At 36.9% G+C, this 25,378-nt stretch overlaps 1 protein-coding gene across 9 annotated transcripts in view; it reads right to left on the bottom strand.

Annotated features, from left to right (window-relative positions):
- Positions 1-25,378, bottom strand: part of LOC139114316 (uncharacterized) — a 62,764-nt gene that overhangs the window by 11,945 nt on the left and 25,441 nt on the right. For 3 of the 9 annotated variants that reach the window (XM_070675946.1, XM_070675948.1, XM_070675954.1), the window contains exons 2-20: positions 24,060-24,240; positions 23,457-23,587; positions 22,368-22,468; positions 21,488-21,582; positions 20,950-21,146; positions 20,308-20,386; positions 16,688-16,877; positions 13,207-13,473; positions 12,881-12,960; positions 11,370-11,436; positions 9,594-9,653; positions 7,698-7,894; positions 6,918-6,987; positions 6,639-6,716; positions 5,613-5,743; positions 4,293-4,334; positions 2,222-2,324; positions 1,628-1,671; positions 69-1,177 (exon numbers count right to left, since the gene is read on the bottom strand). In XM_070675946.1, the coding sequence (XP_070532047.1) occupies positions 69-1,177; positions 1,628-1,671; positions 2,222-2,324; positions 4,293-4,334; positions 5,613-5,743; positions 6,639-6,716; positions 6,918-6,987; positions 7,698-7,894; positions 9,594-9,653; positions 11,370-11,436; positions 12,881-12,960; positions 13,207-13,473; positions 16,688-16,877; positions 20,308-20,386; positions 20,950-21,146; positions 21,488-21,582; positions 22,368-22,468; positions 23,457-23,587; positions 24,060-24,240 (3,222 nt within the window). The remainder of the gene's footprint in view (positions 1-68; positions 1,178-1,627; positions 1,672-2,221; positions 2,325-4,292; positions 4,335-5,612; positions 5,744-6,638; positions 6,717-6,917; positions 6,988-7,697; positions 7,895-9,593; positions 9,654-11,369; positions 11,437-12,880; positions 12,961-13,206; positions 13,474-16,687; positions 16,878-20,307; positions 20,387-20,949; positions 21,147-21,487; positions 21,583-22,367; positions 22,469-23,456; positions 23,588-24,059; positions 24,241-25,378) is intronic. The other 6 variants (XM_070675947.1, XM_070675951.1, XM_070675949.1 and 3 more) reach the window with 3 other exon arrangements.

Here is a 25,378-nt window from a genome sequence, read left to right as displayed (position 1 = left end):
TTGACAATTGCTGACATCTTGGTGTTTTATCATTCTCCATCCACTGATGATGAGAACCATTGACTGACCTCGTTTCATGTTGCCATGCCAATGGCTCTTGCAAAGGCTGTAGACTGGAAGTTAACTGTACGTCATATTCAGGTGGCAGGGACTGCGTCAAATGCCCCTTGTCCTCTATTCTGTACAGCTCCTCCTCGTACACCGGATATGAGGAGGCAGCGCTGCTGTCCAGATATCTCCTAGGGGTAACAGCCCCATCCTCAAATCTCTTGGGACTTTTTGATGAGTTCCTATCACTTCTTGAAGACGTCAGTCTCCCCGACTCAGAGAGGTTCTCGGATGATCTGCCTTGCACCTGCGCATGTTTCATGTCATTTTGTGAAGTCTGTCGCATCAGCTCCTTTCTCTCCTTCATAGAGTTCCTTCTTTGTAATTCGCCCCTGTCAACATTTTTAACACTCTCGCTATCACTGCCCTGCTGTGGAAGTTTCTTTGACATGGTGACAAGTTTTGTTACATCTTTTGGCCCTTCCCTCATGCTGGCCACCGGCAAACCTTTCTTTCTGTCAACAAGTTTATCACTGCTTTTCTTTCTCCCACTTTTCGGTCTTCTCCTCGGCGTGTGCCGTGAAGTCTTTGGACTACTGCCGTCTACTTCCTGATCTGTAGTTCTCTCATCTGAATCAACCCTGTGGTCAATGCCGCGCAAAACTCTTTGCTCATCATCATTTGTCAGAACAATTGGCGTCCTAGAAACACTCTCCTCCTCCGCTGAATCAATGGAAACATTTTGATCCAGGGCAACATTCTGTGTTTGTCTGCTCCTTGCACTCCCAGTCTGTTCTCTCCCTACACCATACTTCCCATTACTGTCATATTGTTCGTGCTCACTGTTCGGCACCACGTTCTGTTCGTTTTCAGGAACACGTGTGGACGGAATATCAACATTCTCGGCACTGGATTCCATTACAGGTGACCTCTCCGGGAGGGATTCCCTCCCTTTTCCCTGCCCTTTTGCTTCAGCAACTTTACCGGACCTGGCATAGGCCTCGTATACCTGGTCGTATTGTAAAGCCTCCTCATACATGGGAAACGAGGGCCAAGTTTCAGTGCCACCATCTTCCCTATTTGCTGTGTACGAGTCCTTCCTAAGTGTTGATGAGAGCCTCCTGGGAAACTGATGGGTATCATAGAGATGAAAAAAATATAATTTGTTTATGATTCCACTACATTGACAGATCTAAACCAGTCTGAAAATCATTTTTCTCTTGAAGCAGACTGAACTTTGGATCTTTGATATCGGCTGCAGCCATAGCTGACACTGACAAATGAACAACGGAATACATCTAGAAGGTGCATCATACTAGAATGCATTATGTGCTGACACTGAACAACTTTGGCTCACGAACATTGAAAAATAATTGTGGGTGAACTTGATGGAAATATTTCAGGAACACAATGCCTGCAGTATGACAAACATATGACTGTAAAGTACCATTGCCACTGAAGACAGAAATCAAGTTGGAAGTCAAAGGGAAAACTTTGCATTGGATAATAGTTTCATAGAAGCTTCTATACTATCATTATAAGGACCTAGGTCATTCAGATTTCTGTTAGTGTTGCCTACCTCTCCATTTACTTCAGCTGTCTGTGATGATGGTCTGCTTTGGCCTGTGTAAGAGTAAAAGAACAAGGTGAGTGACTTTTCACTCATCATTATGGTAGTATGCAACTCCCGAATAAAAGTTTTCAATTTTTACTAATAGATTTCTGAAGTTACCCTTAACTGATCTCTTTCAAAAACTCAAAATCACGGGTCACTATATGCACATCTTTTGTTTGCAGAAGCCATTCATCAGAAATTTACTAAAATTTGAAACTCAAAGTGACTGAAATTGTAGTGACCAGCAAGTTTTGAAATCATTCAGTACAAATTCTAGAAGAGCAGAGGGTTGTCTCAATTTGCCTTGAGGCACACATATTCCATGTTAACTTTTCAGTGTTTCAGTGGAAAGAAAAATCACCAACCATAGATCAGATGAAAACCCTGCAAAGTGAGAGAGAGTTTTACGTTTTGTGTGCATGGAGTTACACGATCCGTAACTGCAGCTGTTATGCTTTCACCTCGTTTCTCACTACATTGATTCTACCAGGCATGGAAAAAAATAGTGGAGTTGCACCAAAACGGTAACGGGTTACAAGGGGATAAAAGTTTCCATACCTGACTGTAGTTGCTGCACACTGACATGGTCAGAGAAGTTGTAGCAGCTGATGGGTGCTGTACTCTGTCCTGGTGGTTGGATTTGACCATGACTTTGACGTGGCTGAAATAAGACAGTGGGGGGAAAAAAAGAGATAAGTAAATGCATTTACCAACCAATTTTTATTCAAAATCTCCTGACGTCATCTTATCTTTTGTACTGTAAGTGACCTATACAGAATGCACATATCTATAAGTATGTTACTACCGGTATGCAAGGCACATGTCAATAATTCTGGCATCAATGCATGAACCAATATCTTTCCAAATTGCAACAGTGAAAATCAATAATTTAATTCTTTTTTTTTGTCAGCTAAGTTTGCTAACTGCCGTAATTTGGAGATTCAATACATATCAAAATGATAAAACTACAGTTGATAGCTTTCGCTGTTCTCTGACAAAAAAAAACAAAACAGTGACAATGAAGTTTGTCCTGAACAAAAGAAAAATGTGAATGAAATGTGAGTGACAGAAATTACACCTTCTCATGTCACAATTCTTATATTCACAAGAGAATTTAGAAGCAGGGTTCTTGATGAATCTGTTATAGTGTGGGTACTGCTATTAAACAACATGGAGCCTGATAACCATTGAGAAATAAAAGTAATTCTTCCTTTGATATTAAAGGATAAATAAAGTATTTCATGAGACCCTTATTATTGTGTTGGCATGAAATATCTAAATTTCAGCATAACTATTCCTTCACATATAAGCAGCTTAAAATACAGTAATTAATTGTGCACTGAAAATGACTCTCTAGGTCACGGGAAGGTATATGGTATGACTATTCTCTACAGTTCAATTCTGAAGTAAACCATGATTACCGGTACATGTCACCTGACTGTTTGTAAAAGAACTATCAACTGAAATTGAACATCACATTGCCAAGTTTAAACACTTTTGTCATAAGTAGTATGAGCACTGAAACTATAAAAAGGTAAAACTATAAGAATGACACAAAAGAGTGCTTGAGAATAGTTGCTACGAATATTTGCAAAATTATAATTGAAACTAAATAATTGAAACTGAATACTACAGCAACATTGTGAGGCTTACAAGAGTACCGTATGATTTAACAGATGATGATGCACTGTGTGAGGCTTGTCAGGAAAGGCTATTCTACCTGACAGTCATGTCGTGAGTTGTGTACAAAATACTGTGATGTGTCAAAGTTATCGTGTAGCAATGCAAACAGTGTGATGCTGCATTCTGCTACAGTGCTTCTATCACCCGCAAACAAAGTGATAGTGTGTGATTTGTGGTGCTGTGATGCTGTATGTACAACTGTTCCTCATCACATTATGCAACTGTTTGCACTGCAGATCTGACAAAAAATTCACAACACGGAAGAGGTGCACTCCTCAGAAAGACCCATAAACATAGCATCTGAACAGCTAAGCCACCTTTTCTTTTTAAATTTGTTAAATTTCTTGACACTTGTCAGGGAAAAAGCCTTGAATATGCAATATCAATGGAGGACTGGGAATTTATACCAGTAACCACTCTATATTCTGTACCCCAACTGTTTCATGAATGGTGTACATCTGAATTTCTGACTGCTTGGAGAGTAGTCCTGTGAATACTACTAACCTACAGTACAGCCAGCGGTTATTAATTTCTTTATGCTTAAATTTTATTTTTCATTCATTCACAATTACATGTACGCATGATCCTATGGGATTTACAAATGGAAGACATCTCTTTTTTCCTAATTTGTAAAATAAGAAATAACCTCCAAACCTGACCTGTCTTGGGCACGGTACACAGTGCAGCCCCTGTTGTCTATTTGGTTACATACAAGTAGTTACAAACCACTTACCAAATGGCGTAAATTTGTGTATGACAAACATACTGTGAATGTGTTAGCGATCAACTATAGATGCACTCTGTGGTTTTGCAGTGCACTTTGAGTGAATGGTGAAAAACACTGATGTGCTGATATACACAGATCAATCAACTTTCCAATACAGCCACTGATCACCGACACCAAATCAACATTACCCAGCATGCAGCTCCAACAAAGCCCACTTACCCAGAATACCTTGCAAGAGCTACCAAGCTGTACATTTGGCCTCTATTTGTAAGCAGTGAAAAGAAAAGATGCCTTCTTTAGGGGAAGTAATACAATTTTGAAATATCTTCATTATAGGAGGGGATTTGAAACTACACAATAGAATTCAGATTTTTGTTTTAAAGCTTATACACAATTCATAGGAAACTGCACTGTGGGAAGACAACATAGCATCACAGACAATCAGCTGAAATCTAAAATGATTCAATTTTGAATCCATTTCACAGTGAAACTGAAACAGTTCTAGTTGTGACATTTTCTGTGATTCAAAACTGTGAGCTCCTACTTGCATTGAGATGTTAGTCCTGGACATTTCTGTAAACTGTACATGTGCGGTGAGATTTTGAACGTCGACTTGCTATAAAAGTCTTGCAGTTGTCATAATTTTTTGTAAGATTTTCCATGATTAACTCAAGATGATATTTGTCATCAGTCAGTTACTGGACTTCCATTCCATTTCATCATTTTCAAATCGGTTCTTTTCACTCAGAAAAACGTCAATCAGTTCAACTTCAACATTTCTTGTTGATTTTCACAGCATTTCAATCCAGTTTGTATATATTGTACTCAAGATTTCTGGTATATTGATTCACATGGTCACCCGATGTATATTGAAGTGTCAAGGAGCGTTTCACTGTCTCTCATAATTTTGTTGACTTGGTAAACACATTACATCAGTGAGTCCCAGCTATCTCATGGAGGTTAAAAATGTTTTCTGTTCATACATCCTGACGTCAGATCAAATGTGCACTGATTTGTATAATTCTGATGATTTTTATGATGCTGGGTAATTTTAATGTATTTCAAATGCTGCACGTTTTTATCGATCTAAACATTGGTCTACCTAAGTTCAGTCATTTGAAGTAATCTCTTGCGCATGACAGTTTCAATGCACATTAATTCCAGTTGTATATTTTCAGCTCATCTGACACCAACACTAATCCCTATGGTCACTTGTATCTCTGTACCCGACCTTCATGTGAGGTTTTGACAGGTTTCATTTGCCAACTACATCGATTGAAGTTTCTCAACATTTTAAATGTTTGTACATCACAGACCTATGATGGTGTCTCTTACTCTTTCAACCATTTCACACCCAAGGTTTTACCCTTTGTCTCTCAGTGTCATACAAATAATGGATTGATATACACCTGTGAGATAGCAAATCAGCATGAACCTACCTAGTAATGAGAATAAGATCGTCCCTAACAAAGTTACCTGTCTCTAAAATGAGATAAACCAGGTTGAGGGGAGGTGATGCATTGCAATGTAATATCTTACCCTATTTCCAGTTGGTGTTTTAGGTTTCGATTTCGATGAGGATTCCCTTTCCCTAGGATCTCTCTCTTTGCCAAAGGTTGCAGAAGACTGGGATTCAACAGGAATCTGAGGCTGTTTTGATCTTTTCTTGGCTGTAAACGAAAAGTAAACCCTTAGTCTGAATGCTAGAATGTTGAAGACCAAATCAAGCCACAACGAAACTGCTGACAGAAGAACTGGATTTGGTTTGGTATAAATCAAAACTATGTTGTCTGTGGAAAGGACAGTTTGAGAAACACTGTGGCTTGTTTTGTTAAATACTTATCACACATATCCATTGCATCCATACAAATTCATAACATGTGAAATGTCAGTAAATGTGCCATTCTGTGAATTTTCGGAAAGAATAGTAGAAAGCTTGACAAAACTAATTTCAAGTCCATCTCTTGTGTACATGTCGACCTTTGACATTGAAAATGGTGGAAATTTACAAAAGAAGTGTAATGGCAAGGAAAGAACTTATGCACTGTTAACTTTGGATATAGCTACCCTTTTTATTTAACGTTGGGTCACTGACCCATTTCTGAACCCATATACCATTATAATGTTAGCTATTATTGTATTGATATGCTATAGGGTACTTTGATAACACTACGAGAACCCAGCAACAATGGAACTGTATTCAGGGACTGAATTCATAATCACGTCTGTTAATTTATACGGTGAACAAAAATCAACATCAGTTTCTACATGTTTGATATATGTACAGCATGGAATTGCTTGGGGCAGGTTTTAAACACCACTGCCTAAACGTCAACAAAATATCGATGTTATCATTCTACTACTTATGTGATATCTGCAGTCATGCCTGTGGGTTAGAACAGCGCCCTCTATGAATAGGAAACTGACATGAATAAAGCAATTTGGTTCCACCACTGACAATTTAATCTTTGAACCCTGACCCCTGGTGACATGTGATATCACGCAGGGATTACGCCTGAATATAGGGTACAAAGAATTGACTCCATCATTGGCACTCATACTTACAAGATTTTGGCTGTCTGTCTGATTCCTGTCTGATAGGAGCAGATGCAAACAGTGGTGCAGTAGACGAGATACCACCATCTATGAGAGAAACACAAAACAGTGAAACCTGTCAATGACGCTGTCATTAAAAATCAGTTTTCAAACACATACTTTTGCACAATATAGCTCTTGAGGCAAACATTCTAAAGATGAAATTCATGAATCGTCTTCACAGAGAGTACACAGTCATACACAGCATGACTGTGCAGTCTTAACACAGCCTATAAAAATGATACATACATTCATCTTTTGACGTTTTCTTCTTTGCCGGGTCACTTTCACACCTGCCTTCACTGGTCACCGCAATCACCTGTAAAAGAAAGGATACTGTTAAAATCTCTTCAGCGAAATTCAAGAAAGTTTTGTTTTGAATTTTGAATGGCTGATTCATTCATCCTTCCCACATTTTTATTTTATTGTAATTTACTTTCAGTTTGGTTTGAGATAAGTGATCAACAAAACTACCGGTATGTTTTGATTTGCATATAACAAGCGAAATTTTCTAATTTCTGACACTGAGGGCACACAGTGCCAGATGTGTACTAGATAATCAACTAAATATACAGCACTGATTTCCTTCCTAGGTTACCCAATAAAGACAAGAAATACAAGACTATATGACATTTCTTGTATACTATGCATCTGTATTTATTGCTGCAGATTGTGTTTGGATCCTTTGACAGTTGACCTATTGGTAGAGTATTTTCATCAAAGTTTAGTACCAAAAAGGGGGCAATTTTTCTCTCTCTCGTACACATAATTTGTGAAAATTGTGTAAAAATTTTTGACAAGTATTCATTTTTACGTGTTCTGTTATGTGAATCATTAAAAAAAAGGAAAATTTTGAGGAATGGAAAAAACAATAATGTAAGACTGAGAATAATAATGAAGGATGTTACTGAGGTTGAAAAGTCAAGAAATGGTGGATTTTCAGAAGAAAATAATCTTTCGCAAACTAATATACAAGCCTGTCCACTTACTAATTGTCATTCTCAGGTTTTGTGTTGAGAGTAGACTTACCGTGAATACATATTCTGTGTCTTGCTTGAGTCTTCTTGCTGTGAAGCTGGTGTCCGTTCCTGAGTAAATGACTTTGCCGTTCTGAGTGAGTTCAAATCGATGTAACCTGCCCAAGGGTAGCTCTGGATGATCCCATGAAACAAAGATCTCACTTCTACCCCTCACCGTCAAACTTGGTTTCTCTGGTGCATGTTGCCCTGCAAGTTTAAATAATGTTACAAATATTCAAGTGAATTTGTTTTTTGCAACATTTTTAAAAGCATTTGCAACATGCATGTATCACTACATTACTGAAAAAAGATACTCATCAAATCCCATTATATCCCACAATCTCTACCACTGGTGTTAAAGCATTATCTATATTTGGCAGCAGATTTACATATCTAGAGGGCATCGATATTCTAGCATGTCACATTGGGCAGATTTCATCACTAAATCTTCTTTTGAATGAAAACTTCATGCAAACTACAATGCAACCCATTGCATGCATATTTTAGACGAGAAAAAGGTTAAATGTGACCCAATGACCCAAAAAAATAAACATTCTCCCCAGAGAAACATTTCATACAACTCTGATAATGTCGTCACAAAAATGGGTACAATTACATCAAAAAATACATTGTACAGTATAGAACACTTCACATCCAGTATGCTAAAACTATAATGAATGAAATTCCTGCCATCTTGCTTGAGATACTGTAGTCACAATAATTCAAGATGAAACCGTTGTAATTTTGGTACACATTATACATGAATGCAGATATGTCAAAATATCTTAAGGAGATATTTGGTGTTCAAGGGACGTATTAAAGCTGTAACTTGTGGCATGTTTTTCAGTATTCTGCTTCTGTATATCAACTACCGTGTCGGACCCTAATCCGTTTGTCATGCTGAAATTTTAAGTATTCTTTTTTGTCAACACAGCTTGTATGTGTATAGTGATAATGGTTTACTGTTTACAAATGAATTCTAGTCCGGACTTGAATACAATTTTCAACAATAACAATGGAGATTATACTCATATAGGTTGTGTTGATATGCTAAATACTTAGCATTAAATTACAGTTTAGGGATTCAATGCAGAAAGTGCAGGGAAGCAACAAAACAAAAGTTCTGAAAAAATAGCCAAAAGATACAGCTTATGGAGCTTTAAAGAAGTGTAGAGGACCAAGTGATAACATGGAATTCCTCTATACCGGTATATTGTGCTGGCTTTACTCCTACTTTCAGATTTAAAGGCTGCACCGAACCGTTTAAAACCAGTACTGTATCCAAGATGGTGGCAACACTGGTAGAACCACAGTGAAAGGCTGACAACATTGTACCAGTACCTGACATTAGAGTATTATCAAACAATTCCTTGACAAACTGTGACATATCTAAACAACTTTACAAAGTTTGAATGATTGTGATGGCTTTTGAGTTATTTCATGATAGGGAAAGGGTTCTATTCAATTATAATGTGACATGATTCAAGCTACAACAATTCTTACATTATACCCTCACTTTACCCTAAATGAATTTCATATGTTGTTTGCAATGCTATATTGGGGGGGGGGGGTTACATCTGGTTGGAGAGATGTCCAATGAGAGGGAAAAACCAAGGGGAGGGGAATTCAGGAGGCTGCAACTGGCATTGGATATAAAGGGTGCATACTATGTTTTGTTTACAATAAAATGACATTCAATGGAAATTAATACTTTGTAACTTGTCTCGGTTTCTAAAAAATTATTCGGAGTCATGCAAAAAAGTTATTATCAGGAAAAAAATCTTCATGCAGGATATAGACTGATGATACAAAATATGACTTTGTTTATGCTATCAATCTACGTACATGCAATGATAGTTAGTGGAACAGGGATATAGAGAGAAAAGCAATAGAATCAGTTTGTCACCTTGGGAAGATTTAGTCTTATCTTTGATCTCGGATAAAGGCGAAGACTTAACAAGAGACGCTGAGTGGGGAAAATAGAAGTGTTAGCTGTGAAAAGTTGGAAGATTCAAGCAGAGAAAGAAAATTCAGAAGAATGCACCCAACGGGAAGAAGTTGTCAAATGTCATTAACTTAGGCGGTCAATTTCCAGGTGGCCATTACAGCACTGTACTACCTCAGGGCACAGTCCCTGTAGAGGGACTGTGCTCAGGGTAATAGATGCCTCAAAAGTGAATGACTTAAAACTTTGAATCAAGCTCAAACTTTTCCCATGGAACCTTTCATCCATTCTCTTTCAAAATCAAGAATTAAAATCAGGGTTTACTATCTAAACTTTTATACAAGAGAAAATAATCACTCATTATTTAACGATATTTGAAATTCAAAATGGTGCCCTAGCTGTGTTAAGTCTATCACTGGAGGAAAATTTTTGATTTTCGACAAACTAAGCTCAAGAAAACTTTTTTTACACCAAGAGCTTTAGATTGAGTGCCCACAAGTGGTAAATCAAAAAGAATTGTAAGAGTTTGAGAGTTACAATATCTGTCCGCAAGGCGCTTTCTACCTGAAACCTGAGTAGTAAACTGTGCCTAAGAGAGACCCCTTTGTTAATGGTAACTGACAACTCTTCCTTTTGAGTCCATTTTGTGTAAAGCTTGCTGAACAAAAAAAATCATTATCGACAAGTCGAAATGGTGGAGATAAAATTCTAGAATAGACAAGCATAATTGGTATTACAGCCAAACTTTTTGTGAAGAATTTCTTGGTTTTCAAACTGAGAAGTATAGATATTTATATTGCTTAAAAACAAACAAATGTTCACAATTTTGTTATGTTTCCATCTATATATACTTTCATGTGTTTTTTCACTGTACATATCCTGACTTATAGCCTTGATCACGCATATACTATATGTGCAGCAACTAGCTCAGAACTTCCAACAAAGATATAAATTCTGTCCTCCCCACTTTTCAGCATGGATGACCCATATGCTATCTTTGAATCAATAGGACTGTACTAAAGTCTGGCAGCGAAGGGGTGAGAGAAGATCTCTGTGCAGGATGTGAGTCAGCCTACATGTATGTAAGGTTTCATCATAACATATAAAGTTGCCGTGACAAGACCTAGTAGTATCTACTGTGTAAAAACATCCCCTGCTACTTGTAACTTTGTATTCATGGTTTCCATTCTTATACTGCTTTTTTTACAAATAGTGAACAGTTTATGAAATGCACAAATGTGCAACAGATCATCAAAAATTGAACATTTATCATGATGATCTACACTGTACATTACAATTTGAAATGTTTGTTATCATCCGATGGATTCAGAATTTGATGTGATAAGTAAAACTTTTGAACACAGATGTCCCTCTTGACAAAGTGAATAATTTATTGTGTTGAAATTTCTTGTGCCCAGTTAATAAAATGATTTTAAAGATGACACAAATCAATGGTCTTCTTCAACTCTTATCTGCATTGTGTAAGTATTCCTGTTTGGCTAAATAATTATGCTTCTTTTATGAAAAACCGATACAGAAGACACAATAATTAATACTAGGCACGTACTTGGATAAAATTTAACATCTATGAGAGATGATGGTATTAGATGAATTATTTATTGAAATATTTATTTTTTACACAAAGATTTTTATCCCCCTTGTTGGCAGCAGTTAATGATATTTGCTGAATTCTGCTGACACTGATTTTGCTTGTATGGGAATGATAAGTCAACTCACCTAACTCAGTCGTTGTTACAGGCAACACTGCCTTCTGACCTTTGCCCTTTGAGTTCACTGCACAAACCTGTTAGCAAACAGTCAGGAAAGAACCTTTTTATTATTTCTTACATGAAGTGTCAGTGATGATTAAATTGTCAAATAATTACTCTTTGGTGGAAATTTTCACTTTGGTGATTACTGATGTTTAGCAAAATTTTCATCCCCCAAAGCTTGTGAGAAAGACCAATATTAAGTTTGTCAACATTTCCCAAACATCTGCAATGTACATCGTTTACTGTGTAATGATGAACCCTTTGAACGCCAAATTCAATTTTTGTTGCCTTAAAAATATACCCCCGTCAGATTTTTTCAAATTTTTGCCAAAATTTTGATAAAAAAATGTAGCCAATGAAATGCGACGTCTGTTTGGTCCAAAATTATCAAAAGACTTACAGAAAAATTTCATAAAAATTGGTACAAATATAGCATTAAAATTTTGGTGGGAAAAATTACAGCACTCAAAGGGTTAAATTCACGCAAGGCCTATGTAATCGTCACAGGTCAAATGTTAACATTCAAGATACCATCAGTCAGTATAGCCAGGCCCTTTTCACTGAGATACTGTTTGAACAATAAAAGTTTTCGTAGCTTATTTGGTATGTTTTCAAGGGAATTATCTATATTTTTAATCTGGAACACAATTGATAAAATTACCCCTTTTTTTGCAAATCATTGAAAAACAATTTCATTAATAAATTTTGCAGAGCAAAGTTCGCTGGCCATCCCTAATAACATGTAGCCATCATATGAATATTCATACCAAGGACAAATATATCGAAATGTATGGTTAGTATTGATACCACAATACTGGTATTTATTCATATATGCCACTCAGACACTAGGCAATTAATCATAATCTCAACCATCCATTTGATTATAAATGTGTCCACATCTGTATGACAAATTGCATGATTGTGTGGATAAATTTTAAGGTGTCATAGACAATTTTAAAGTGAAGCACTGTTACACATGGCTTTATTTGAGGTCTTCTAATGATTGGAACTATGCAAAAATGATTTTGTGGCGTGTTGAAAGTACCGGTACACGGTGTATCCGTTTATATGTACACCGGAATAATAAATGTGAAACATGTTTACATGGGTGCAAGTTCCGTTTGTGACAGAAGTGTGCACAAGGTGGTGTTGTTTGATCTACACCAGGGTGGAAAAATTAACATCACAATGCTAGGGGGATTTCTTGGGGTCACGGCAACTGGAGGAGATTCTAATTGGGATGTAAATTGATGTGAAATGTTTGAATATTTCCAACCGATGGCCTTTCACAGTGTAGACTCTGTGTATACCATTGGATAATATGTGGGGCCTGTCTTGGCATAAACTGAGATGTACAGTTTAGAACTTTACGGAATCAGTTCTGCTTACAATTCCTACATGTACATAGAAAACTCAGATGTTCAGAAACAACTGATGAAGAGGACCAGTATACTGTCCCCACAAAATAATTCTTACCTGGATTTCATAAGTTGTCCCTGGAGAGAGTCCGGATACAATGGAACTCAATTCTGATGTGGTGTCAATGGGAGTCTTTCCTGCAAGTTGTGAAAACAGAACAGGCTCTTTCAGGAGATAGGCTAAACCAACGAAAAGGTGACTTACTCATCGCTTACACGCCAGTGTATGCGAAGTCTGTGTCAGTATTACCCATCAGCTTATTGAATTTTATCACCCTGGATGGGGAAATTTAAAGTACTAGTTGAACTGATCTGAGAAACTTCTGAAAAAAAATAGGAAAAAAATAGTTGGAAAAATAAATATCTTAAGAAGGTGACACTCACCATTGTACACAACATAGTTTCTTATCGTTCCATTCGTGGAATCCGGCGGCAACCAACAGATTTTTACCTGGGTCGTTGTCACACCGAGGACCCTGAGGTCTGTGGGTGGTTCGGGAATCCATTCTTCTGTTGTTACCACGGTTACATCACTGAAAGGACTGCTGTCTCCGTCAGTACAGCATTGAACTTTGAATGAGTACTGTTTGTCTGGCTTTAGGTCGGCAACCACACAGTTACACTCCTGACCATCATAAACACACCTGTTTCCTGATGATCCAACCAAATAAATAACCTTTTTTAATAATTTCATTGATTATACAATATAATAATTGAATGATGGAATAGATCGATGAATAAACAATAAACTGCAGGCCATTAAAGGTATACAGTCACCTGTAATCTAAATATGCCCATATATGGTCAAAGGGGCGTTCCTTGGTATTCAAAATGCCCATGTGAGGGCGCTGTTTTTAAAAAGTGGCCACCCGCTTAAAATCTGTGATTACTTAGATTTTCTCATTCCTTGGTAACTGTGGCAAAATTGGAACAGGTGACAGTATACATGTACCTTTACTGTCGTATGCAGATAAGAATGGACAGTGAAATTGATATAAATGTTATCACACTTGTGTAATTGGTTTGTAAAGTTGTTTCAAAATTTACCACAGGATCGGTAACTTTAGTTGAATTGCGGCAAACTAAAGGCAGATGATAGTGTTGACTCACAGTAGGCTTCCGCTGTAATTGTTGATATGAAGCAATAAAGTAGAGACTGAACAGTGTCTGTGTGTGTAGTGTAAAGATTTCCTGACTTTCTATCCCTGTACATTTCAACAACTTTCTCACTTATTACTTCTGGCGTATGTACACCTCTTTTCCTGTAAATCATGATTTTTTTTGCCAAAGAACTTCTACAATGCAAAGGAAACAGAGTCTAATGACAACTAGACTCTGACTTGGCTGTGATACAAAGTAACTTAAAGCAGCAGTATATAAGAATGTAATATGAGTCCGTGTATGTGAAGTGCACTTCAAAGTGTACTCCCTGGTGGGTGTTTATTATGGGTCCATAAAAGCTCTCTGATTTCCACCGCAATATAACAAGTCAGTGCAACTTCTGAGGCAAGTTTTGGAACAACTTTACAAACCAATTACATAAGTGTGGCAACATTTAGATCAATTTCACTGTCCATTCTTATCTGCATACCAGTGTAATTTAACCCGTTCATTACTCAATTTCAAAAGCTCTGCACATATTCAGCAACCCTGTCAAAAAACCAAGTTACTTGAAACGTTTTTATTCAAGTTACTTTCGTGTGAACATTCCTATATAATTATGGATTCACCACCATTTATGCTTGGCAATGATTTTAATTATGAAATTTGCCACCGATATCATACATGGTGACCAATGAATGATATAACAATCATATGATACAATTGTCCAATAGTCAGACGCCAGTATTTTGTTTGAATGTTTGTATTCAAGGAAATCAGAGATATATATGACAATGACTGAAGGGCATGGCCCTGTATTGTTGAAGACCCTGTAATGGTATAGGTTCAATAGTATGTTGTCCTTAGATTAAGTCTGAATTCCTTTTAAATGTAAAAATGTGACTTGTTCTGTATGAGTATGAGCACTTGGTGGGGGGGGGGGGGGGGGAGGGGTGCCATGTTTGGGTTTGGTGGATTGGGAGGGTATGGCAGGGGGGGGGGGAAGAAGATGCCTCAGTGCTTGGAATAAATGGTTGAGAACAATTGTAAGAACATTACTTGAATTTCTAGCCCTTTCATGCCTTTCAATATTCAGCTGTACTTCTGACATGACTTAAGTTCAGACAAAAAACTGAATGTCAAAATGATCCTATAGTAAACATGCAGCAAAGTGTTCTTCTCTTAGTTGCTGAGATACCTGTGAGTATCTATTTCACACGGTATTACAATGTGTGCCAATATCATGTGTAACTTATCAAAAAATAAATCTCAGCTGACAACACTGCAAAAGACCTTCACATTGACACTGTGAATTTCATTTGACCTTGAGCCACTTTGTATGCTGACCTTGATCTCCCATGATTTGATGAACGTGACAATGTCAATATGTTGCATAGCTTAGAACTTTAAGTATGCGTATTTGTAATGTCATGTCAGTGTTAACTGGGTGGTCCAATTGTTGGTGTTCAGGGAATGCACACAGCAAGAATATAGAAATAACTGACGGACGCGCTGACCATTAACGTTTATTTATGGGCAAGGGAGAGAGGAAAGCCAAAAATTAATGGACGTGGCTTGCCGATCCCGTTAATTTGGCTTTCCTCTCGCCCGCGCCCATAAATAAACGTTAATGGTCAGCGTGAAGTCTGTTATTTCAATTATGTTATCAACGAACCCCGAAAAACCGTCAAAATGTATAAAAAATTTCCCGTGCAAACGACAATGGGGCCTCAGAACCTGTCAGTGAGTAGTGCCTGCACTGCAAAAATTTTGCATATCCGGAGATTTTTTGAAAAAAGCGTCTAAACTTGGCCAACAAATGCTCAATTTTATTTTGTGGTTGATTATGATCTTTGTAAAAATCACAACTTTCGTTTTAGCCGTAAAGTCACTGTGTTTACGATATTATTCATATTCACGGGCATGAAAACAAACCATTACTGTGTATTTGTGGGCAGTCACATGGTTCAGCTCAACCAATTAAAACGCAATGGACAGGACATGGTAATATAATGTATATTTACTATCGGCATAGACAAAGCAACATGATATGAAGGATACACTTGTCATATCAGGTTAACTTAGTAAAATCACCATGTTCAACTATTTCTTGGCTGGCTCAACCGACTTGACCTGATTTTGGCAGATAAAATGGTAGGAAAAAAAGAGAAAGGTAGCTGGTATTTCACTGCCTAAAATGACTTTTTTTTTAATTGTACAATAATAGATGCTACATTCTGGTTCACAGCTTGCACATAAAAAATTTCACCCAGTTTTACAGTAAGGGATTGAAACTTCAAAAGAATACTGACATAATATTTCTTTGTTCGTCATATGAAGATGAAACGACACACTAAAATTGCACTAGACATAAAGAAGCAAGAAAGTTTTAAAGGGCTAGTAATTGTAACTTTGATGATTTTTTTCACCTTTTTTGTTTTTCATATCAACTAAGTTTCTTGCTGTACTCCCCAAAAAATGTTGAGATACATGTATTTAGTATTCAGCTCGCTAACTCTGCCTGTAAATGTGTAGACTGCATTGTTATTGTTGACAAGTGAATTCTGGTCCGGATTAGAATTCAAATGTAAATATCAGCAGTGCATTCTACATTGTACAGATGCTACTGATTACAAACCAAGTAGCAGGTGTTTCAACATTCTTGGGGAAGTAGAACAAGAACTTGTACTTGACATACACAAAAACAGTGATGAAAATAATCATCAAAAGTTACAACTGTACTACTGGCCCTCTCATGACCAACCTTCAAAAAGTTTGAAAGACACTTCAAGTCCAGACTTCAGTTGAACTTGATCCCACTCAGCTGAGACAGAGAATGAGTCCAGCACTTTAATCCTTGGAGGTTCTGGTTTTTCTAACTTCTTCAGCAATTCCAGTGTCATCAGTACTTCCTCTTTCAGATCCTCACCGATCTTGGGTTTGGTCTCTGCTTCCTGTAGTAAAAATAGAAAGTCAGAGTTCATCATGTGAAGCAGGTAGACAGTGATACACTCTCATAAGCCAAGGAGCACTCCTCATCAAAATATGACTCTATAATCTGATAAATATATTATAATATGCCTTGTCTGAGTCCAGCAATCTGATTGGCTTAGGTCAGGGTTTACATTCTCACCCAGAAGACTTACGCTCTGACTTGGGTAAATTCTGTGAGTTTAACACTTGCAGTGTCTAGTGGTCAATTTTGATCTACCGTAGTTTACATATTGTGTCAATGACACTGCAGACGAAGAGTTTGTCAAATAGAACAGCTGTAACATTACAGTACCGGTATGTGTGCATGTTTGCATAAAAAAACACATATGTCATATGACTCTCACTGAACCTCTAAATAATACCATGGCACTTCTTAATACTTCAGAATCCAGAAAAATAGCGTCAATGACACTGTAGCTCCCATCCTGGACTATTTAGTGTTTGTTCTCTGGTCAGATATTTGAACATGTGTGAAAGGGATAAAGTGCATGAAGTGAAAATACTTAAATGTAATGTACTGGAGACAGTGAAATATGTTTAATGTATTTATTCATTATATAAAATGGAAAAAATACAGAATTAGATATATCGAATACTGTGATACAACCATTAACTCAACAAGTCATTTACAATGACATAGTCCCCACTTGTAATAGGAGTATTAGTCTTGATGGGGCAGGAAAATGTGGATTAAGAAGTATCACTGGAGTGTATATGTTGAGATCTATGGGCACATAGGTCTATGTTGTTGTTCCCAATTTGAAACACATGAGGCATGTCTAAGTTATGGTTCTAAATCGGGAAAAAAGATCAGACCTCTAGCAGTATTGGCCAGCCAAGAAATACATATGCCCATTATAAATGAGGTACAAGATGTGACATCTTAAGGTCTAATATCCTATCAAAATTGGAGGGTATAGAACTTGTGGTTACTGAGATATGCATATATATGTAATAATCAAGGTCAAAGGTCATCGAGGTCACATGACATTTTCAAAAAAAAAATTATATTGCTAATTAATCCCAATATGCCAAAAAATCAGATCTCTAGCTCTATTCGCTTGCCCAGAATTAGATGTGCACATAATTAATGAGGTAAAGCGTGTGTTGTCATAAGGTCTCCCATCCTACTAAATACAAAGGACATAGCACTTGTGGTTACTTATTTATTGACATTAACATATATTTTAGGTAAAAGGTCATCGAGGTCACATGACATTTGGTCAAAAAATTTCTCTCCTATAGTTATCCCTATATACCAAAAATCAGACATCCAGCTCTATTGGCTTGCTCAGAATGAGATATGTGCATAATTATTGAGGTACAGTATGTGGTGTCATAAGGTGTCCACTCATACCAAATATGAAGGTTGTAGCACTTGTGGTTACTGAGTTATGGACAAATATGTATATTTGAGGTCAAAGGTCACCGAGATCATGTGACATTTTGTCAAAAAAATTGTATTGGTAAGTTATCCCTATATACCAAAAATCAGACCTCTAGCTCTATTGGCTCGCTCAAAATTAGATATGCACATAATTAATGAGGTACAATATGTGGCGTCATAAGGTGTCCCATCATACCATATATGAAGGGTGTAGCACTTGTAGTTACTGAGTTATGGACAAATATGTATATTTGAGGTCAAAGGTCACCGAGGTCATGTGACATTTTGGCAAAAAAATTGTATTGCTAAGTTATCCCTATATACCCAAAAATAGACCTCTAGCTCTATTGCCTCGCTCAAAATTAGATATGCGCATAATAAATGAAGTACAATATTTGGCGTCATAAGGTGTCCCATCATACCATACATGAAGGGTGTAGCACTTGTTATTACTGAGTTATGGACAAATATGTATATTTGAGGTCAAAGGTCACCGAGGTCATGTGACATTTTGGCAAAAAAATTGTATTGCTAAGTTATCCCTATATACCAAAAATCAGACCTCTAGCTCTATTGGCTCGCTCAAAATTTGATATGCACATAATTAATGAGGTACAATATGTGGCGTCATAAGGTGTCCCATCATACCATACATGAAGGGTGGTAGCACTTGTGGTTACTGAGTTATGGACAAATATGTATATTTGAGATCAAAGGTCATCAAGGTCACATGACATTTTGTCAAAATGTCCTAGATATCTGCGTGAACAGATGGACTCACGGATGGACGAACAGACAGACATGACCCAATCTATAAGCCCACTAGACTTCATCCGTGGGGACTAAAAATTGTGTCACTGCATCCTTTTTGCAATTAATATGAATACGATGAGAAACTAAATTTTTATTTTTCGTGGCCTTATACATGGGAGTCTATGGAGATCTGCCTTATACATGGGAGTCTATGGACGTGTAAACTAAAAATATGCAAATTTCACCACGATTTGCCCAAATTTGGGAAAGGTCACTCCTATGCACTTCCATAGTTTCAAATCAATCGGACTTGTGGTTTCAGAGAAGAAGTTTTTTTGACCAAAAATGGGAGAAAATTACAAAAAAATTCATGCACAATCATTTCATGTCAGCCCAAAGTACTTACATGCTAATTTTTCATGTAATCTGCTCAGTGGTTATTGAGTTTTTTCAATTTTGACTGTTTTTACATTTTTTCACTTAATTTGCATATTTTTGGCAATGACAACTTCATTTGAACAAAATCTCATCTACAGCCCATCATCCATGTACACACCAAATATCAAGATGAAATGTACAGCGGTTTTGGAGTTTTTGATGTTGACGGACAGACATACAGACATACAGACATACATACATACAGACATTTCCCTAGCCTATAAGAATAGCTTCCATTGCCATATATACATATGGCTATGGGAGCTAAAAAAACTATTTCAAAACAAATGCAAGCTACAGACAAGCTTCTAGTCATATAAAATCATCATCAGTTCCCCCTGTATTTCCCCCAGCATCAGTATTGAAAACAAAATATTACAAATTTATTTAAGCAATGCAGTGACTTGCAGATAACTGCAGGGGTATACACGATGATGTACAGAATGTGCTGTATACTAGTATTCCTTTGAGTTAACACTGGGATGGCAGCCATTTTGAATTACAAGTATCGGTAAATATTGAATAATTTGTTTCTCTAGTACCAAAATTTGCACGGTGACCACCAATTTTTCTTCATGATTTTGAAAGTTTGAAAGGGAATGGTTGAAAGTTTGCTTGAGAGGAGTTTGAGCAAAAGTTTAAGTATTAAGTTATCAAGGTTGATACAACTGTAAAGTGGAATGAAGCTATGACTTCAAATTCTCTAAAGCTAAGTATAACAGATATTACAGAGATAACAGAATTACAAGCAAATGGACAAAATTATCGGTGATGGCATTCATTTATTCTTATCAGTAAAATTGATTCTATACCTGCAAGCCCTTCAGTACTTGTTTGTGATCCCTCAGTCTCAGACATCCTTTCCGTTTACTGGCCAGGGTCCGAAGAGTCCTTTGAAGGAAGGAAAGAAAGAACAATTCAAAGTCACTGATACATGTTACATTTTTCACCCTTAAAGATCCAAATTTTGGTTCAACTCAACTGTCTGCATACAAATGAAGGACATGCAGAAAAACTGAGGTGGCACAATGAAGCAGATGCAGTGAGTGACTTGAAATGCTATAATAAATTAACGGTGGTGCACAAACAATTTGCACTATTCTAACATTTTTATCAATGCTTAAACTTTTACAATACTTTTCAAGTATGCTGCCTGACTTTGTGGCCTTATTTTGAAACCTTAGGAGTATATGAAGTTTCCAAAGTCCCATTTTTGTGAAAATTAAAATTCATTTTTTCCTGTAAAGTTAACCCAGCATTAGTGGCCATTTTGAATTTCAAATACATATGGGTAAATTATCGGTAATCGATTTTTCTCTAATCCTAAACTTTGCACAGTGACCCCTGACTTTGTTCTTGACTAGGAATGAGAATAGTTTAAAGCTTCGCTGAGCAAAGAAAGAGCAATTGTTTAAGTCTTCAAGCTTCAAAGCATCTACTATAATTGTACTCACATGGCAGCAAACCAACCAGTCTCTGTGTCTTCTGAATCCAACAGCTTGGATAATGTATGTAGCATGGGTTCTGAGGAAGAGTGATCGAGGAGTCTATTGTGGCCGGCATCACTGCCAGCAAGGCAGCTGATGGCAAAACAGGCATTCTTACTACAGCCCATGTCTTCACTTCCCAGCATTGTACAGAGAGATGAAAGCTAGTTTTGGGGAAAAAGAAGTTGAAGTTAACATATTGTGAATTTTCAATGTTTCATTATCCTGTAAAATTTCCTCCTTTAACTTTTAAGTTGCATCGCAAGTACATGTAACAGCTAGACTCTAATTTTGAGACCTTGAGGTCAATCAATTTTACTGTAAATCAATAGGTAAAATGGAGACTTTGAATGGATCACAGTACAAACAAAGCTATAGGCAAAATGTACATGTAACTATGCGTCTCCTGTGCAGTGGTTTATCCACTTGTACTTGTCTATACCACTGTAACATATGACATTTGGTAATCAATCTCTATACATCATCATTCATGTACAGTACCTACCATTTTTTGTGATTCATTCAGTTGCAGCAATCTTGCCCTGCCTGTCTCCATGTCACACAGCCTGCCTATGGCGAATGCCGCATTCATGCCACGACCTGCAAGATATGTATGACATACAGATATATTGATAAGTATCTCTTAACTCAAATACTTGTAGGATGTTCTACATCTTTAGATCATCAGTGTACAGTCAAGTTTGATGCTGAAGTGTAGTATTCAGAGTTAAAACTACACAAAACTTTGCTTCTAAGTGTGTTTATTGAGCTACATTGCCATCATTTCATTTGGGACCACTCACAGTACCCTTATTCAAAAGTGCTTTGTACATGTATGAGTGAATTAAAATTTAATTCCAAATATCTGTTTTTGTTTGGAAGATGTGTCCTTACAATACAGGTGTCCTGATTAACGAGGTGCCAATAATTAAATGTTTCACTGTGCTTGCATAAGTTTTGTCACTCTGTTGCCTCAATGATATTGTGACCAATGAATACATTATGACATCGAGACCACTACATCATTCATAATAACATTTTGTATTTTTTTAAGTACCAAAACATTCACCATCAATTAATCCTTAGATGGTTGATCTATAAAACCTGCATAACCTTTCCAGGCCCTGACCCCTATACCGGTACACAGGGGTAGCTCTGGTAAAAAAGTCACCAGAAAGTCAGGCCCGAAAGGGTCAGTGTGGTTCAGGTAAAAGTAACGGAATATTCCATAATGTAGTAGGGATGTATGTCCTTGATTACGAAGACTCTTTTGGGATGAATTCTAATGCCATTCAGGGACTTGAATAATGTTCAAGAAGGACAAATTCAATAAATAGAGGTGTAATAGAATGATATTATGACTACATCAGTACTGCCTTCCTCACCTGCATCGTCTAATCCTAAGGACAGCACTAATTTGGACAAAATTTCCGGTGACTGCCCATGGTTCAGTAAACTGTTGCTTCCATCTTCAGAAATAGTTAACCTGTTAACAAATGGACAAGCAAGAATGATGGAAAATACCTGCATGAAACCCTTGTAATGTAATGTAATAATGTTGTATGTTCGATTGAGAAAACATGCTCAGAAACAACAATGTTACACAGCCAGTTATGAAATGTTCTGTAACATTTTTATTCCCAGTTCTGGAAATTGAATTCTGCCATATGTTGGGAGAACAATAGGACAGTCAACAGTATTTGTGATTTAAGAGGTAGAGTTTGCACGTTCAATTCTCCCGTTGAATTGTCAAGCATGCAGCTTCTTCAAACACAAACATACACCATACCTGCAACTGAACACATCTTTGATTGTGTTGTAGATTTTCTAGCATAAATGTTTGAAAAGCTTTTCTAAGCATAATTTAGGGGCCGTGGATAATTAAAACACGCGCAAGGCAAACGTAACTTCCGCGTTTAGGGGAAAGGGGTTTGGCTTTATTTTGATTACCGTGCGCAAAAATCGCACTACATGTTTTCATATCAACATCTCGCTCCAAGTTTTACTGTATTGTAAAATATCGTGCTATACTGTTTGGCGTTTACCAGTAGTGGATTTGGTCGAGTATTTCTGTCTGTTGGTTCTCCACTAGGTGACTGGCTGCTTTATGTTGTGGGTTCGAACCCGATTGAAAACACTGTATATTCTTAACCATGTCATTACCGATTGTATATAGGTATGATACAGAATGAGGCTGGGTTGGATTTTCGCACTTCCAAACTTTCCTTAAGGAGGGGAAGAGGGGGTTGAGGCCAAACGCGCTTAGTTTCATTTACCATGCTTATGCTCTAATTATCCACGGCCCCTTACATAATTTCGTCTGCTCCTGACCCAGTACGAATTAATTGACATGCTATTTAGAAACTGTAGACGATGAAGATTTGTAAATCTAAAACAGTCTGAAAAGGTGTTTACTGTCTTTTTTTTTGAACTCGCCGGATTAGCAGAGATCAATATTCAAAATGTATACTAACCTTGCCAAGACCAGAGCAGCATTGCTGGCAGTCCACATGTTATCACTGTTCAATAAATTAGTTATTTGTAAAATGGTCTTATGAAGGCAGGCATGATGGAGAATCCATTCTCTGCCTTCTGCACTTTCCGCCTAAAAAGTCAAAAAAAAGGAGGAAAGATTGTCACTTACAAGTGAATAATTTAGTCACAAAAAATTCAATATCAAAATTTCTATTTGAACATCTGGTTTACAGATGAAAAATTCAATTACAATGTGTTCATGTATAGATATTTCCTGAATGAAACTTTCAATCATTCTCTTATCAAATCAACAATAAAAATCAGGGGTCACTGTGCAAACTTTGGAACTAGCAAAACAAATTACTCAATATTTTGCGATACTTTAAATTCAAAATGGCTCCCATCCCTGTGTTAATCTATTGGGTAAAAATACAATTTTAGATTTTCGAAAAACTAAGCCGGTAAAAGTTTTTCTTTCTCCAAGAGCTTTAAAATGAGCCCCCATAAGTGGCAGATCAGAAACAATCTGTAGAAATTTGAGAGTTGGAGTATCTGCCCCTGAGGTGCATTCTACCTTAACATTAAAATCTTTTCAAACTTACCAGCGTTCCCATTGTACCAGCTGCATTCATGACAGACTCAGGGTCATCGAAGGCCAACATTTCAGTCAGATCATCTAGTATCCTCTGAGCATCGCTGTCCTTGATCAGGGATAACACCCTTGACTGACCCATCTCACTCTCAGCCAGGGTGCCAAGTATGTATGCAGAGTTTCCTGCCACCCTGTCAAAAAGGGAAAAAAAAAAAGATGTTGATGCTATGTGTCATAGTATGAATCCCACACATTTTTACTCCACATAATTTTTGTTTGATGCAAAGCAATGATCAGTTCTAAGCATTGTTTCTTGTCTAAACTCCTACGTCTTCTCCTCACTCTACAGTGACATGGTCCCATTTATGTTAAGTCCGCTTGAACAGCAAACTGATATGGCCGTATATGCCACTGGTGTACAATGCCACCAGAAGACTATATTCACACAGATTCAAATAATGTGTGTATCCATCCACTTGATAGAAAAAGTACAGCTTCAGGCATGACAGCTTAACATAATTTATTAGCCAATATTTATGAGACCCTAAATCTTAAACTTAAACAAGCAGCTTATCCAGTAGTAATTCTAGCAAGCCTTTTTTTCAATAATCTACGACTATGCACATGCATACTGTTCAACAGTATATGAAACCATAAAGGACAAAAATTCTCCCCAGGAAGAATAATGGTACTAGGAGTATTAAATTTGAATAATTGTTTTACTCTTGATTTACTGGGGATTTTTTCCCATCTCTCTATCAAGACAGAAAAGGTAAAAAGTAAAGTTTGGAAATACAGTAAATAGCTTGTGTACAAGGGCGCCCTCTATGGGCCATTTTGAGAAAGGATTAAAATCAACAGGTTGTTGCTATGGTGTTCCTCACTGGTGTAAATTCACTAGGAAATTTTCTCCTACAGTATATTGTCAGTGAAATTGTTAAAAACCATGAAATAGAGGACAAGTGAGGGTTAATATTACTTTGATAGAAAAGAATGATAATCTTGGCAAAATTTTAGTCTGGGACATGTAGATCATCAACTTTAACATTTTATTTGTATTAAAATTTAAAAGACAAAAAGTGGACTTCACTAATTAGCTTTGTAGTTGATTAAAAAGATATATAAGCCTTCAAAATAAAGCTGACTACTGTTCCATTCATCAATTTATGCTATCTAGCTGCCCCTTCACTAACAATGTACTGTAAACATCTCATAAGTTGTGAGACCTGCATGTTTTAAATTTAACAACACTGCCCATGTTCAAAATTACCAATACATTCCCTACAACTGCCTTTGTTGACAAAATTTATTTAAAATTATCTTTAAAGT

Source organism: Ptychodera flava, chromosome 16, assembly GCF_041260155.1.
Source record: "Ptychodera flava strain L36383 chromosome 16, AS_Pfla_20210202, whole genome shotgun sequence".
Lineage (NCBI taxonomy): Eukaryota > Metazoa > Hemichordata > Enteropneusta > Ptychoderidae > Ptychodera > Ptychodera flava.
The sequence above is the reverse complement of the archived record's forward strand: the minus strand, read 5'-3'. Positions and strand labels throughout refer to the sequence as shown.